Here is a 14,917-nt window from a genome sequence, read left to right on the forward strand (position 1 = left end):
TGACTGAATTTGTCAGTTTCCCACGTCGAACATCATATAATATTAGGATGATAGCATTGTGAAGATTTCGCAACGGTCGTTTGAGATTGTTGAACCTTCTACGATTTCTGTCCAATCAAATTATCCACGAGAAAATAATGAAAATATAACCTGAAAAACCATTGTTTCAGGCCCGCAAAAATTTAACTATCTCAATTCATGTTTCCCAATACGCACCAATAGTTCCCGAAATAACTCAATGAATACTAATAATACTCCAAAAAATACTTCAAATACTAGCATCACTTTTACAATGTAAGAAAAGATGAGGGGCCGTCTCCACATTCTTAAGACATAGACGATGTCGACTAACTAAGATAAGACCATTGTGCATACATCTATCATCATTTAGAATACCACAATGGATCATACTCTACCCGAAAAAAAGATATTAGTGGAAATCTTAGACTCACATAATTTCTCCCAGCACAACTCAGTTGAAACGACACTATGAAATAGATAATAACAATGCCCCGCATCAAACTCATACAAATTTCTCCATCTCATCGTATCCTGGTTCAACGGAGACACCCATTTGTTGACCACTAATGATAACAGTCTATCATGAGAAGAACTTTACTCCAATGATAACATCCTTCTATATCTTATACGATAAGCAAAATCCTTGAGAGCGATGGTCGTACATCTTTGATTGTGGTATCTCTAAAAATAGTAATATAAGTAGCATGGGGAAGAGAACAATAAAACTATTACCCCACACCATGCATTCTCCCAAAAACAGATAGATGAACCGTCACCCACGGTAAACAAAGAATGTTTACGATAACTTTCTCACATGATTGATATGTCACTCCATATGCTACATCCTACGGGGAGACTGTATATTTTTGTAACCCACCAGAACAATCCAAACCCATATTTGTTTCTGATCATATTTACTCAGAGAATTCCCTGTTTCGAACCAAAACGTGCACACCACTTTAAAAATAAAGCCTTATTAAAAGCACAAAGGTCACAAAAACCCAAAACTCCTTCATGTTTATATATATATTTTTTATTTTATCCCTAACAAGATGTGAAAACAAAGACTCAGAAGACCTCCATAAAAAATTACACATCAACCTTTCCATTTTTATTGTCAATGCTTTTAAGAATCACAAATAATGAAATAATATAAGTAGACATAGATTTCAACGCGCTCTTGATGAGATTATACGACCTCCCTTAGAAAACAACTTGTTTTTCAGAGAGAGTTTTAATAGTCATAAATTTGCTTAATTAAAATTTATGATAAGAAACACAATGAGGCATCATCAAGCGAGGAGATTAACATGCTCTTGAAAATCCTGGAGAACATACAAATTAGAGACTAAGAGAAGATTAATTGGAACGTTTATGATAGACTAACACTGGCTCAACTAAAATAAGATTGCGTGAAACAAGTTTAAATTCTATATTCTACACTTTGTCTGAGATATATGCTACCACGATTTCCAACAATTTGATGTCGACAATACATTGGACATGTTTAATTGAGGCGGGTATCAAGAGCTTCAAGTCCCTTAATGAGGGTATATTCATTTTATTTGAGGCTTGTACTATACTGAAAATAAACATTGATAGTTTAATTTGATAATCATTATGTTTCTATTTATATTTTGGATTCAAGACATGTTTCCCATAAGCATATCTTCTACTCCCAATGCCAACCATAGCTAGTAGCAAGGAGGTATGTGATGATGATGAAAAGAAAGTTGGCACATTAAAAAGGTGTATTCCTCTTCAATGGGAGAAGTTTTGTTCCGACGAAGAGGTTCTTGATTTCTTTACAAATTTATATAATTTTATTTTTGTGTACCAAGATTAATGACGACTGAATTGGAAGGCATCATTGAAATTTTTGTTTGAGGTAGTTCTTTTAACTTCAAAATCTCTCATTTGATGAAATAAAATATGGCCAAGCTAGCTAAGCTTGTTCAAAATTGAAAATTATCATATATACGAGACATTTCATCATTCAGTGAGTCCCCCTATTTTAAAATCGGTGGTGGAGATGAACTTTGACAAATATGATACAATTTTTATGCATGTTCTAAAAGATGATTAATAATTTTCATGTTGGATTTGTGAAAAACACATCTCAATATAATTAAAAAATGAAAAAAATTACCTTTTATCTAAAATTTTCTCGAACTTTCTCAAATCCATCTCAATTATAATTCTTGAATCCATCTCTTGATGCAGTTAATTAAGTGACCGTGGATAAGTTTTCATTTTAAACAAAGGTTGATTGGGACATTGGATAACAACATTTTTTTTTGTCTACTTGTGGTAAGTCTTTGAATATTCCAAAGTAATGAAATTATATATCAAACAAATATTTTCTCGAAAAACAAAATCAATAAATAATAATAAAAAGGGCGGGAATTGATAATAAATAATATTTTCCAAAAGAAAGGGCGCCAATTGAGTGAAAAGCCTAATTTCGCGTGTGATTTGGTACATGAGCCCTATAAATGGGGAAGTCATGAACATTATTATAGTCAAGCTCAAACATATTTTCTTCCTCCTAGAACCATTCGCCCTAAAAAACAGGTCAAAAATAAGAAATGGGTTTGAAGAAGGAATCTTTTTACAGCAACAGGAAGTGTATTATCTTGTTTTGTTCAGCATTTTTGCTTCTTTGGGGCAGTGCCCATGGAGAAGAAGGGCACCCCAACTATAAAGATGCCTTAGCAAAGGCCATTCTGTTCTTCCAGGGACAGAGGTCAGGAAAGCTCCCAAAGGACCAGCAGATAACTTGGAGGTCCAGTTCTGGCCTTTCAGATGGCCTACTTGCCCATGTATGTATTTCATCCTTCTTCCTCACTTATCTTTTATCCAAATGTATTTTTTAAGATTTGTTTGGTTTTTAAATGTAATTATGACCACATTTTAATGGAAGAATTTTCTCTTATACAGAAAGAACATTATTATCATGGTGTTTCTTTTAACTTTTTCTTTTTCATTTCAACAAGTCACAAATTTATTTGATATTGCTTTATTGTTCATCATGTTTCTTTTTGAAAATTGGTTAATAATAAAATATACCTATCAACTAAATTTAAATCAAATATAAAAAAAGAAAAAAAAACATATTTTTTATTCCGATTTATTTCCTGTGTGACTAGTTAACCTTTGAAAGAATAATATTTTCTTTAATGGTTCGGGTGTGAATACTCGAAATAAATGACCCAAAGGTCATACATAAGTTCATGTGCTTTATCACTTCAATCACTTATATATCCACCTCTCAAACAATAACTTAAATGTATTATTTTTTTTTTATATATATATAGCATAATTTCTTACTGTTATGACTATTATTTTTAATTTAGAACATTTTAAATGATAAATTTGCATTTGTTCATATTTTGAATGTTTTAATCATTTTTTCTGTTATCATTTTTAATAAAATAACCAATTATACATTTCCCATTCAATTTCTATCTTTGTCCGGCCTTACATTATTTCATGATGGTTTTTTTGTTTGTTTATATTATATGATGTTCTAAAATTTATATTTAATATATCTCCCTTTTATCCTCTAAAAAATATTACATTCCCCAATGCCCACTGATCATCATGTGTCCAAATTCTATTTGTCTCTTTGCTTTCCCTTTTGTCTATGCTTTTGATTGCCTGCATGTTTATTTTAACTTATTTTCTAAGACAGCTTTTTCTTTTGATGGCCTGATATTCTTTTGACCATTTCCTTTTTAAGTCAAAAGTTGTGTATAATCAAATAAATATAAATAATAACTTTTTTTAATTCAAATTTTGTTAAATCAAATCAAGATGGACATTTTGTTTAGTGAGGTTACACCCTACCAACTTATAAGCAAAAGTAATATTAGAAATTAACATTTACTATCTTTCATTTAAATTTTATTTCTAGGTTGATTTAACCGGAGGATATTACGACGCTGGAGACAATGTGAAGTTCAACTTTCCTATGGCCTTCACCACCACTATGTTATCATGGAGCACACTAGAATACGGCAAAAAACTCGGTCCTGAACTACGCAACGCCAAGGCCGCGATCAAGTGGGGTACGGACTACCTAATAAAGTGTGCAACTGCCACTCCAGGCGTTTTATATGTTGGAGTGGGCGATCCAAATGCGGACCACAAGTGTTGGGAGCGCCCAGAGGATATGAACACAATACGAACCGTCTATTCGGTTTCTCAACGAAATCCTGGTTCTGATGTGGCTGCGGAGACCGCAGCAGCGCTAGCGGCTGCATCTTTGGTTTTTCGGAAATCGGATCCAAAGTACTCGAAGTTGTTGTTAAGAACTGCGAAGAATGTGATGCAATTTGCTATACAACATAGAGGGGCTTATAGTGATTCTCTTGGCTCTGCTGCATGTCCATTTTATTGCTCATTTTCGGGATATAAGGTAATTATTTTTTATTTAATTTAGTAAGATTCAAATATGAACCAAATTTTTTAATAATATTTAAAATAACTCAATAAAAGGTATGGAATCAATACATTGTTTCTTTTAATATTTAAAATAATTAGAATATTGTTCATATTATATTTCTTTTGCATTGTTTTTATATATATAATATTCATGATTTGGTATTATTGTTGGTGTTACTAATTTAAAAAATAAATATCTTGACCGAAAAATGAGTAATTCTAAATTTAATTAATTTACATGAAGGATGAGTTATTATGGGGAGGGGCATGGTTATACAGAGCAACCAACGATGTATACTACCTTAACTTCATCAAGTCATTGGGAGCCGATGATTCAACCGACATTTTTAGTTGGGACAACAAATATGCTGGTGCTCGTGTTCTTCTCTCGAGAGTAAGTGTGAAAATATAAATGAATAATAATTGAATTTGATAATTTTGAATAATTTAAACTTGAAGTGAAAAATGATTGTGGTAATTGTAGAGAACATTGGTAGATAATGACAAAGCATTTGAGCCATTTAGGCAGCAGGCTGAAGACTTCATGTGCAAAATCCTACCAAATTCTCCTTCTTCAACTACAAGATATACTCAAGGTAAGTTATTGTGGTTTTTATTACCACCCATTATTAAACCAAAATTGATATTTTAATTTATTTTATCAAAAGGTGGATTGATGTACAAACTACCTCAAGACAATCTACAATATGCCACATCTATATCCTTCTTACTTACAACATATAGCAAATACATGGCATCGTCAAAGTCAAAACACACATTCAATTGTGGCGGGCTTATTGTAACGGCCAAGACCCTTCGAGATTTGGCAAAGCAACAAGTAAGTCTCATAATCATTCGCGTAATCAATATATGGAGTTGAATCGAGGTCTGGATTTGAACGATAGAACGTTAACAAATTTATAAATAAATGTCTAATTAAGTTATGTTTTAAGCTATTATCTTATCTAAATTAACATCTTGATAAGATATTTCACAAAACAAAATCAACGTTTTCTTGTCCAAATCGAGACTCTTGTCGAGCTCTATAAAATGTTTCCAAATGAGTATGTAAATAAATCATCTTAAGATTTATTATTGTTGGAATAACATATTATTGTCTATAATGGCGTTAGGTGGATTACATTCTCGGGGTGAATCCGTTAAAGATGTCTTACATGGTAGGTTTTGGGCCACATTACCCGAGGAGGATACATCATAGAGGTTCCTCCTTGCCATCATTGTCGGTCCATCATCAATCCTTCGGGTGCGGCAGTGGTTTCCAGTCTTTCTTTTACTCTGCAAATTCAAACCCGAACATATTGGTTGGTGCGATTGTGGGTGGTCCGAATCAAAGCGATGGTTTTGCCGATGATAGGACAGACTATAGTGAATCAGAGCCAGCAACTTACATCAATGCTGCAGCGGTTGGGCCATTGGCATACTTTGCTGGTATCTATAGCAATTAGAAATTATCAAGGGCATTTGAAGTTAGAGTTAGTTAATGAGGGGCCTAAGGGCTAAGGCTTAAGTCCCCAAGGGTGCAAATTGTAAATTTTTTTAATTTTACAAGTTTTCATTTGGGCTTAATATTGTATGCAATTAATATCAAAGCTTCCACTTATCCACAATTGAAAAAGTCTTCATCTTCTAAAAATTTACACATTGCCACTTGGTAGTTGATGGTAGAAGTGAGAAGACAGATATATATATATATATAAGTAGCAAAGAAAGTACACATATAAATGCAATAATTTTAGGTTAAATAGTGTATTTATAACTATATTTATCAATTTACTATTCTCCTTTAAATACACATACAACTAATCTTTTAAACCTTTTTCATATTTACAATTCATGACCATCCTCAAATTTTTATCTTGTTTTTTTATTTTTAATATTTATCTTTTTTTTCTAACAACATAATTTATTAATCCAAATTAATTTAAAATAAGTTAAATAATTATTTTAGAAAATGTTACATCCATTTATTCTAAAATAGGACATAAATAAATTAAAAAATTATTTGAAAAAATATTATACCCATTTAAATCCCAAAATAAAAAACAAATAGACAATTCATTTTATGTCTATTAATTAATTTTATATATTTTGTACATAATAAAAAATAAGAGAAGAAGGCCAAACGAGACCAAAACTGTTTGACCAAATTCAAATAAGGCATAGGCCATGCAGAGGTCGTACTCGTGGCTAGATAAGGACGTGAACCTCCCAACGCCAACGGAACAAGGGAGAAGGTTCACAGACCGCTCCAAATGGAACATGGACGTACGGACGACGCCCAACGCACGTCTACCCAGTTCATCTTCTTTCTCTCAACCAAGATAAGGAGTGTCAATTTCTTTGAATTGGTCAATCATTATCTTCTCCAATTTCCGTCCAAAATAGAAAGTTTAAAACACGAAATGATAAAAGTGGTGTGTGATCATTTCACCAATTATCATAAATAGAATCATTGCCTAAACAAATTGAATTCGGTCGAACAAATGAAATACATTAATGTTTTTTTTGTCCGAAATTCACCCAACTTGGTCCATCAACCGACCTAAGACAGTTATAAAATAATCCTCCAACCTAAAAGAATAACAAGAACCAAGCCTCAAGCAATTGATTTACCTCATTCATCGTCCTAAATTAAAAAAATTTAAGTTTTTTTTGAGTTTGTAGAAACCTTTATACATAGCTTCTAAGCTCGGTTTTGGTTCATCCTAAAGCTTCAACAAGAGTATAGAAGTGTTCTACATCTCATTGTAAGCTATCAATCTGATTATAATTCATTTCATGAACAATGTTTGAAATTTTTATATTTCGGTTAATATGTTCTTCAATACCACCGGATTACTCAATTTCTTGATTTCAATTTGATTCTAAAGTCATTTATAAGATTTCTATCAAGACCAATTCGAATCAATCAACCTAAATTAAAAATCCTAAATTTGATTCTTTAAAAAAATTCAATTGAAAGTTCTTGTGCTCTACCTCAAGAATGATCACTTAGACACATATTTTTGAATTGTAGAGTCTACACTTATAATAAACTCTACATAAGTTAATTAAATTTATTGAATTTTAGTTTGGGCTTGGGACCGACTAAAAGTTTAGGTTTTATGATTTGAATGTGTACCCTATAAATATGTTATTATTAAGTGTTTTATAGGCGAAGACATAATTCAAAAGAGATAAACAGTGAGATGCAAAATTCTGTATTCGTTTTTCTTCATAGTGCAATCAAGTGGCGGAGTAAATGGACGTAACACATTTTGAGTGAACCACTATAAATCCGTGTCTTCATGTATTCTTATTTTATTGTTTTATTGTTATTCATTTCAAGCAGGTCAGATTTGGGGATCCGAATTCTAACAACTAGTATTAGAGCTTCTAGGCTAGATCATATCATTTGAAATGATGACAAACGAGAACAATATATGACATTGTTTTGGAAGATTCGATGGAACAAATTATGCATTCTCTATTACCTCTATGGAAATAAGTTTTATGTTGTTTTGAGTGAGAAACTAGAGAAGATAGATGAAGCTGAATGAAAACTCTTTGATAGAAAGTTTTGGGAGTTGTCCAATTGACGTTAACAAATAATGTTGCTCACAACATAGCAAATGAGAACACCACCATGAGTCTGATGAAAACTCTTTCTAATATGTATGAGAAATCATTTGTTCACATCAATGTACATTCAATGAAAATACTCTTTAATTTAAGAATGGTTGATGGTACTTCGATCACTACTAATTTGAATGAATTTAAAACAATTGTGAATGATATTAATTTTGGGGATGAAATTAGAGGCCTAATTTTGTTAGCATCTCTACAAAATAGTTGGAACATATGAGGGCAACAATTAGTAACTCAACTAAAAATGCTAAACTGAAATTTATTGAAGTTAGAGACCGTATTCTTGCTAAAAAGGTTCGTAAAATTGATTTTGGTTAAACATTCAAAGGTTATTCTCTTAATATTAAAAACATGGGCATATGTAATGATAGAAATTTCAAACGAGGTAAGAACATGTCTATATCGAGTAATTGGAGAAGTCAGTCCGAATGTGGGTGAAAATTTAATTGCTGAAATTGTAGTAAGTATGGTCACTTGAAGATGAACTGCAAATCACCAAAGAGAAACAATGATGATAAAAACGATGTAGCCAATGTAGTTATTGAAACTATCACTGGTGCTTTGCTTTCGTCAGTTGACATTCCGATAGATTCATAGGTTTTGGACCCGAGAGCATTTTTCCACACCACGACCCACAAATAATTAATGGAGAATTATGTGGCTGGAAACTGTAGAAAAGTTTAACTTGTAAATAGTGAGCCACTATATATTGTTGGCATGGGGGACATCAAATTGAGATGGAAAATGGTTATGTTTGGAAGATTAATGAGGTGTGACACATTCAAGGTTTAATACACAATATGATTTATGTTACACAACTTGATAATGAAGGTCAAAATTTCAATTGTGGAAATGGTGCATAAAATGTGACTAAATGAACAATAGTTATTACTCGAGGTCACAAAAATAGAACATTATACAAGATTTCAAAATATAGAGACACAATTGTTGTTGTTGATAACTCAAAGAACATTGAGTTATGACATTGTAGTTTAGACCATATGAGCGAAAAAAGAATGAAAATTCTTTTGAAGAATGGTCATATTAAAAAACTGAAGTATGCTAAATATCAGTTATGTGAATACTTCATTTTTGAAAAATAGAAACGTGAGTTTCTTAAAGATTGAGAAGAAGCTCAAGAAAAAAAGCTAAAGTTTGTACACATTGATGTGTGGGTTTATGCACATTTTTCTTTTATAGGGTGATCATAGTACTACGTGACGTTTATAGATAATTCAAAAAGGAAAGTACATGTTTACTTAATGATGAACATTATGATGTATTTTTTGTTTTCAAGTGAAAGGCTTTGGTTCAAAATAAAATGAATAAGAAGGTTAAGTGCTTGAGATCTGACAACAAAAGCAAGTACATCAAATCATATTTCAGATAGTTTTGTGTTGTGAATGAGATCAATATGGTGAAGACTACTCCCCGAACGCTTAAAGAGAATGGAGTAACTGAAAATTGAACGAGCATTCTAAGAGAATTAAAGTGCATTAAGGACTGCCTAAAACCTTATGGGAAGAAGCTATCAATATTGTTACCTACTTAATAAATAGAGGACCCTCTATAACTCTTGAATTCAGAATTTAGAAGAGACTTAGACAATAAAAAGGTAAAACCTTTCTTTTTTTGGGAAAACGGTTAAAACCATTTCATTAAAATCCCAAAAGTGGGAGGGTCAAGGATCAAAGCTAGACAAACCTTAGCTATGATTAGAGGATGACAATCAAACGATCCTAAAGAAAATGATTAGTAGCAATCAAATATACAAACAAAGATTACAAACAAAGATTACACACTGTATCAAATCCTAATTATTCCAATCAGGATTTTTCTTTCCATACCAACCTTTTGTATCAACATATTATCTCCCTTTTCCCCTTGTCCTTCCTCTTCCCTTTCCTCTTGCAATAAAATAGGATGAATTAAAGAGGTTGATGAATACTGCATATTCTCATTTTGATTTCTTTCTTTATATGAACTCGTTTTGATTTGATAGAAATAATTATTTTTCAGGATTTTCGGGCTCTTCACTTTGTTGTTATGAACTTGAATTTTTAGATCAGTCTCAGGATTCTTGTCTTTGTTTCCCTCAGCTTCATCTATAGTATCCTTTGCAACAACCTTGGTAACATCTACTTCAACTTGATTATTATGAGTATCCTCCTCTTTGGTTTCCTATATTACAACTTGACTTGTTTGAGAATCAACTTCCTTCATATTCTTCATTCTCTATTTCATTGCTACCTTTATTCTCTTTTTCAACAGAAACACCCTTAATATCTTTTCTTCAATTTCATTGCTTTCTTCATTTTCAGAGTCTTCATTGGTTTCTGCTTCTTTCTCTTCCTCTACATTTTGCTCTTTGCTTTTAGACTCTCCTGTTTCTTTTTCTTGATTTTTTTGCTTCTTGGCCTTCAGTATCTTTTTCTCATCTTCCATATATTGAGCACATTTTATACTATAATGTTGAAAAGTTTTGTAGAATGCACACCTTTTCGGTCTCCACTCATAAGTGATTCCCATGACATTAAATTTTCCTTTAATGTCGACCACTGTCATATTATTCGGAAATGTGCTACGAGGATTCACCTCTATGCTAATTCTAGTAAAGGATAGATGCTCTCCTCATTATGTTATTGGGTCCATGTATAATGGTTTTCCCAATAACCCTGCAAAATGACTAATGGCTTCTTCTTTTTACATGTGTGCATGGATATTCCAAAGTTTGAACCATATTTGTGATGTATCCTTAAGTTTACTTAACAGGTTAAAATCTTCAAACCATCTTTCCAAATTCATACAATTGGATCCAATATATGTTTGCCCATGTTCCAGAATTTCATCCAAATTCGACCCAATCTTGAATTGAAGAAAATAGAGATCTTGAATATTTATAGAGATCTTCACCATCCAATTTTCCTTCCACTTTTTCATTAAAGCTTCTTTAGTGATTGAGAATTATACTATGTTTTTTCCAATATAATTCCCTACCACCACATTTTCCCATTCTTTTATGCAATTTTCTTCTACTTCATTAGGAAGTTTAAATTCAAAAGGAGAATTAAGTACCTCCACTTTTGTTGTAACATCCCCCAAGAAGATTTTCCCTTTGTAGGCATGGTCTTCAGCTTTATTTCTTGCATTTTTATTCCATACCTCATTTACTTTCGAAGTAGAGTTGCTTCTGATAGTACAGGTCTTCGATTTAGGGGCCTTCACCAGCTCCCTCATTATAGACATTGACCAATTTACTATCTCTTCATATTCTTCCTTCATCAGCAAATTCCAGTCCCGAAGATAATGAATATTGAGTTGAATTGTTATATGCTGAACTTTCTCCTTATTAAGAATAATCTCTCATTTTTTAGAATGCATCAGAAGCTTGGTGATCTGGTTTTTGAGGCCAAACAGATTGGCTCTCTCATTGTAGCCAATCTTATAGACTTCTTCCTTCTTTCCTTACTTACCTACATTATTTTCTTCAAAAACCTTCTTCCCCTGCTTTCCTGTATTATTGTCTTCAGAATTTTTCATAACATTTGATTTTCCTTTGCTTTTGTCTTGTTTTTCTTGAATGACTTCTTCAGCAATTTCCTTGAGACCTTCCATAACAAACTCTTTGACTTCCTTTGCTTTATTATTTTTCTTTTTCCCCATAGTTGAAGAGCAGAACAAAATAATAAACTAGAGAAATGTAGAAATAGGGCAATTTAGAAACTCTAACGATTTAGTGACAAAATCGTTTCGAAAGACAATCTTCAAGAAAACCAAAGATTAGAGAACACACTGACGCTCGCAATCAAGAAATATGCATCTAGAAAAGCTACCAACAAAATTCTGGGAGATTTAGGGTATCGACACTTACTTTGCGAATCGTGTCGTTCGTGCCGTTCGTACCGATCATGTCGTCGATTGTGCTGTGCCAACCGTACTGATTGTGCCATCGATTGTGTTGTGCCAACTATGCCGATCGTGCCGATCGTGTTTCAATCGACGAATGACGTTTCTTTCTTTTTCGGTGATGCGATTGAGTTTCTAATTTGTTATTATTGTTGAGTAGAATGATGTGCACGTTCTTGAAGAAGAATTTCAATAATTCGTCGCCGAAAAATTTCACCGGAAAATCACCAGAAAATTCCCATCGGAAATCTCTAAAGCTCTTGTTTTTTAAATGTTGATGGGTTGTAAAACCTTTCTTATTTGAAAGTATTTGGTTGTTTCTCATATGTACATACTAATGAAAGTGATAGAAACAAGCTTGATCCAAAATCTAATAATTGTTTTTCATTGGTTATGGTGATATCGAGTTTGGTTATCGTTTATGAGATTATTAAAATTAGAAGATCATTCGTAGTAGGAACGTCATCTTCAATGAATATGTTCTTCACAAAGATTGTGTTAAATGACATCAAATGATGATTCCAAATTGGAAGAGACTAGTACGGTCGATTAGAGAGATTTTTCAACTGAAAATATACCGACTATCGAAGAAGACCAATGTCATTGGTGAAAAAGGGGTAAAAAACAAGAGTAAAAACTCTCGGGTTTGACCCTATATCTTTCGGTATAGACCAAATTAACTTTCAGTTTTTCCCTTTGGAGAAAACCGAAAGTTTTCTAATAAACTTTTGGTTTTTCCCTCTGATGAAAAACCGAAAGTTTTACAATAAACTTTCGTTTTTTTTCAAATGGAAAAACCGAATGTTTTACAATTAACTTTCGGGTTTTTTTTCAAATGGAAAAACCGAAAGTTTAACAATTACCTTTCGGTTTTTCCCTTTGATACAAAACCGAGAGGTTTATGAAGAACTTTCGGTTTTTCTTCAAGATAAAACCCGAAAGCTTTCCATATAACTCTCAGTTTTCCTATGAAGAAAAACCGAAAGATTTCCATTTTATTTTCGGTTTTCCCTACAAAATTTACCAAATATGTCGATTGTTTTGTGCGCAATCAAAACCTGTTCAGCTAAACCAATATATCAATAATAAAACAAATGACACATACATGAAATGATCATTATCATTACAAAATTCTCAACCAAACATCAAAACAATCTGTTTTAAATTCAAATGAAAACGTACTCAATAATTCATAAACCTGTTTTCAATCGAAACAACCAATCAAAACGTACTAAAATTAGGTGGTGGTGGTTGGTGATGTTGCCTCATAAACATTTCGAAGCTCTCCATTCTTGCATTCATTTCTAACTTCTCCCTCTCCATTCTTGTCACAATTTCTTGTTCTTCCGCTTGTATTTCATTAATTGTGCGCATTCTTTCTTCATCACTCTTCTCCAATTCCTCCAGTTTCAGCGCCATTCTTTGATTCTCTTCATACAATCGATCATTGTTTCGTTGTGAACTGTTTCTACTTCGACGATCTTCACGAAAGTGTGTGGGCTGGACGCCTGATCCCATTCCAAACACTCCCCCGTGTTTTTGTTGTCCGAACACCCTCTCCGTCAATTCAAAATCAGATATTTCCGGTTCGTTACTAAGAACTTCCTCCATCTTAACCTGCACATTTGAAATAAATTATCATATCTATAATAAATAACTAGCTATATTCAATTAACTAACAATTTTCTCTTGCACACGTTCGTCCGGGACAGGGGTTGGGTTTTCTTTTGTCGGTTTTGGGGTATGGGTCCTCTTGAATACTTCAATGACAGAGGGAGCCCGTCCCATTTTAAGCGCCTGTTGAAATAAATGATTTATAAAATTAATAACAATCTTTATAATTAAGTTATTATAAATAATGAACATACCAATTTACCTCCACTTGCGCAAACGGTCTACTTCCAGTATGATGTGAGAATTTGAGTTTATTTATGTTGACAACATTGGTTCGACTGTTGCGCTGTATGTGAAATAAAAAAATGAAGTTAAAATAATTAATATCAGATTTCATAAATTATAAAATCGTACCTTAAATTTATCCATGAAGTAATGGTTGCGACACACAAACTCCCAATCATCCCGATCGTAGTCCAGTGGAGGATTAACTAGTACCGCTGCCTCATCTCCTTGATCGATGCAGATATAATCCTTGTTCAAATCCAAGCGCCATCTATCCTATATATGTTTGGCGTGTGCCAATCCGGTCCTTCGATATTGATCAATAGAACCATTAGTAGACTCGAAAGGATCCTGAAAATAAAAACATTGAAATGTTATAAAAAAATTATTGAATGATTAATGTATAATTAAGTAATGATTATTACCGTCATAGCAGTCCAAATTGAATTCAATTGGTCAGCACTTAATGCCTTCCACTTCAGAAGACGGTGTGAGACGGTTGAGGGGTCCTGCACAACCGACCCCAAATGTCTAGACCACCTTGTTCTTCCCTCGTCAGCACCGCCGGGCCTCCCATCTACCTCTCTAAAAGTGAGAGCAATCTTTGTCCCCGCTGGCCTATTAGATAGCACAATATTCTTGTTCTTCCTCCGTCTCTTGCGGGCACAAGATTCTTCAAAATTATCAAATTCATAATTAGATATATAAATCAATTCAAACAATAACTAAGTGTAAACATGTTACTTGTCGATGATGGGTCGGGAGTGGAACCGTGCTCCTCCTCGTCATCCTCCTCTTGAGGCTCCTCGTGACCCTCGTCGTCAGCCTCATCGTCATCCCCCATATCAGCAAACATATCTCAACAAACTCTTCAGCCTTAGCAGCATCAATATCCTTGTGTGCTGGGGGAGCAGTAGCTATTGGGATCACAACAATATGTGGTTCATCTCTAGAAGACGATTCTCAGAACCTTAATTTCTCTGATTGTGCAAGTAGG

At 33.1% G+C, this 14,917-nt stretch overlaps 2 protein-coding genes across 2 annotated transcripts; one reads left to right on the top strand and one right to left on the bottom strand.

The window, feature by feature from the left end:
* The first annotated feature begins 2,561 nt into the window (after positions 1-2,561).
* LOC124925541 (endoglucanase 3-like) lies at positions 2,562-6,109 on the top strand. The gene is made up of 6 exons (XM_047465576.1): positions 2,562-2,843; positions 3,938-4,441; positions 4,712-4,861; positions 4,952-5,063; positions 5,136-5,305; positions 5,601-6,109. The coding sequence occupies exons 1-6, from the start codon at positions 2,610-2,612 to the stop codon at positions 5,931-5,933; spliced, it is 1,503 nt and encodes a 500-aa protein (XP_047321532.1). The 5' UTR covers positions 2,562-2,609; the 3' UTR covers positions 5,934-6,109.
* Positions 6,110-9,830: 3,721 nt separating this feature from the next.
* LOC124924393 (nucleolar protein 12-like) lies at positions 9,831-11,778 on the bottom strand. Its single transcript, XM_047464436.1, has 5 exons — positions 11,589-11,778; positions 10,366-10,553; positions 10,168-10,296; positions 9,967-10,062; positions 9,831-9,854 (listed from the first exon to the last, which is right to left on the bottom strand). The coding sequence occupies exons 1-5, from the start codon at positions 11,776-11,778 to the stop codon at positions 9,831-9,833; spliced, it is 627 nt and encodes a 208-aa protein (XP_047320392.1).
* Between the last annotated feature and the right edge of the window lie 3,139 nt (positions 11,779-14,917).

Source organism: Impatiens glandulifera, chromosome 2, assembly GCF_907164915.1.
Source record: "Impatiens glandulifera chromosome 2, dImpGla2.1, whole genome shotgun sequence".
In the NCBI taxonomy this organism is placed as follows: Eukaryota; Viridiplantae; Streptophyta; class Magnoliopsida; order Ericales; family Balsaminaceae; genus Impatiens; species Impatiens glandulifera.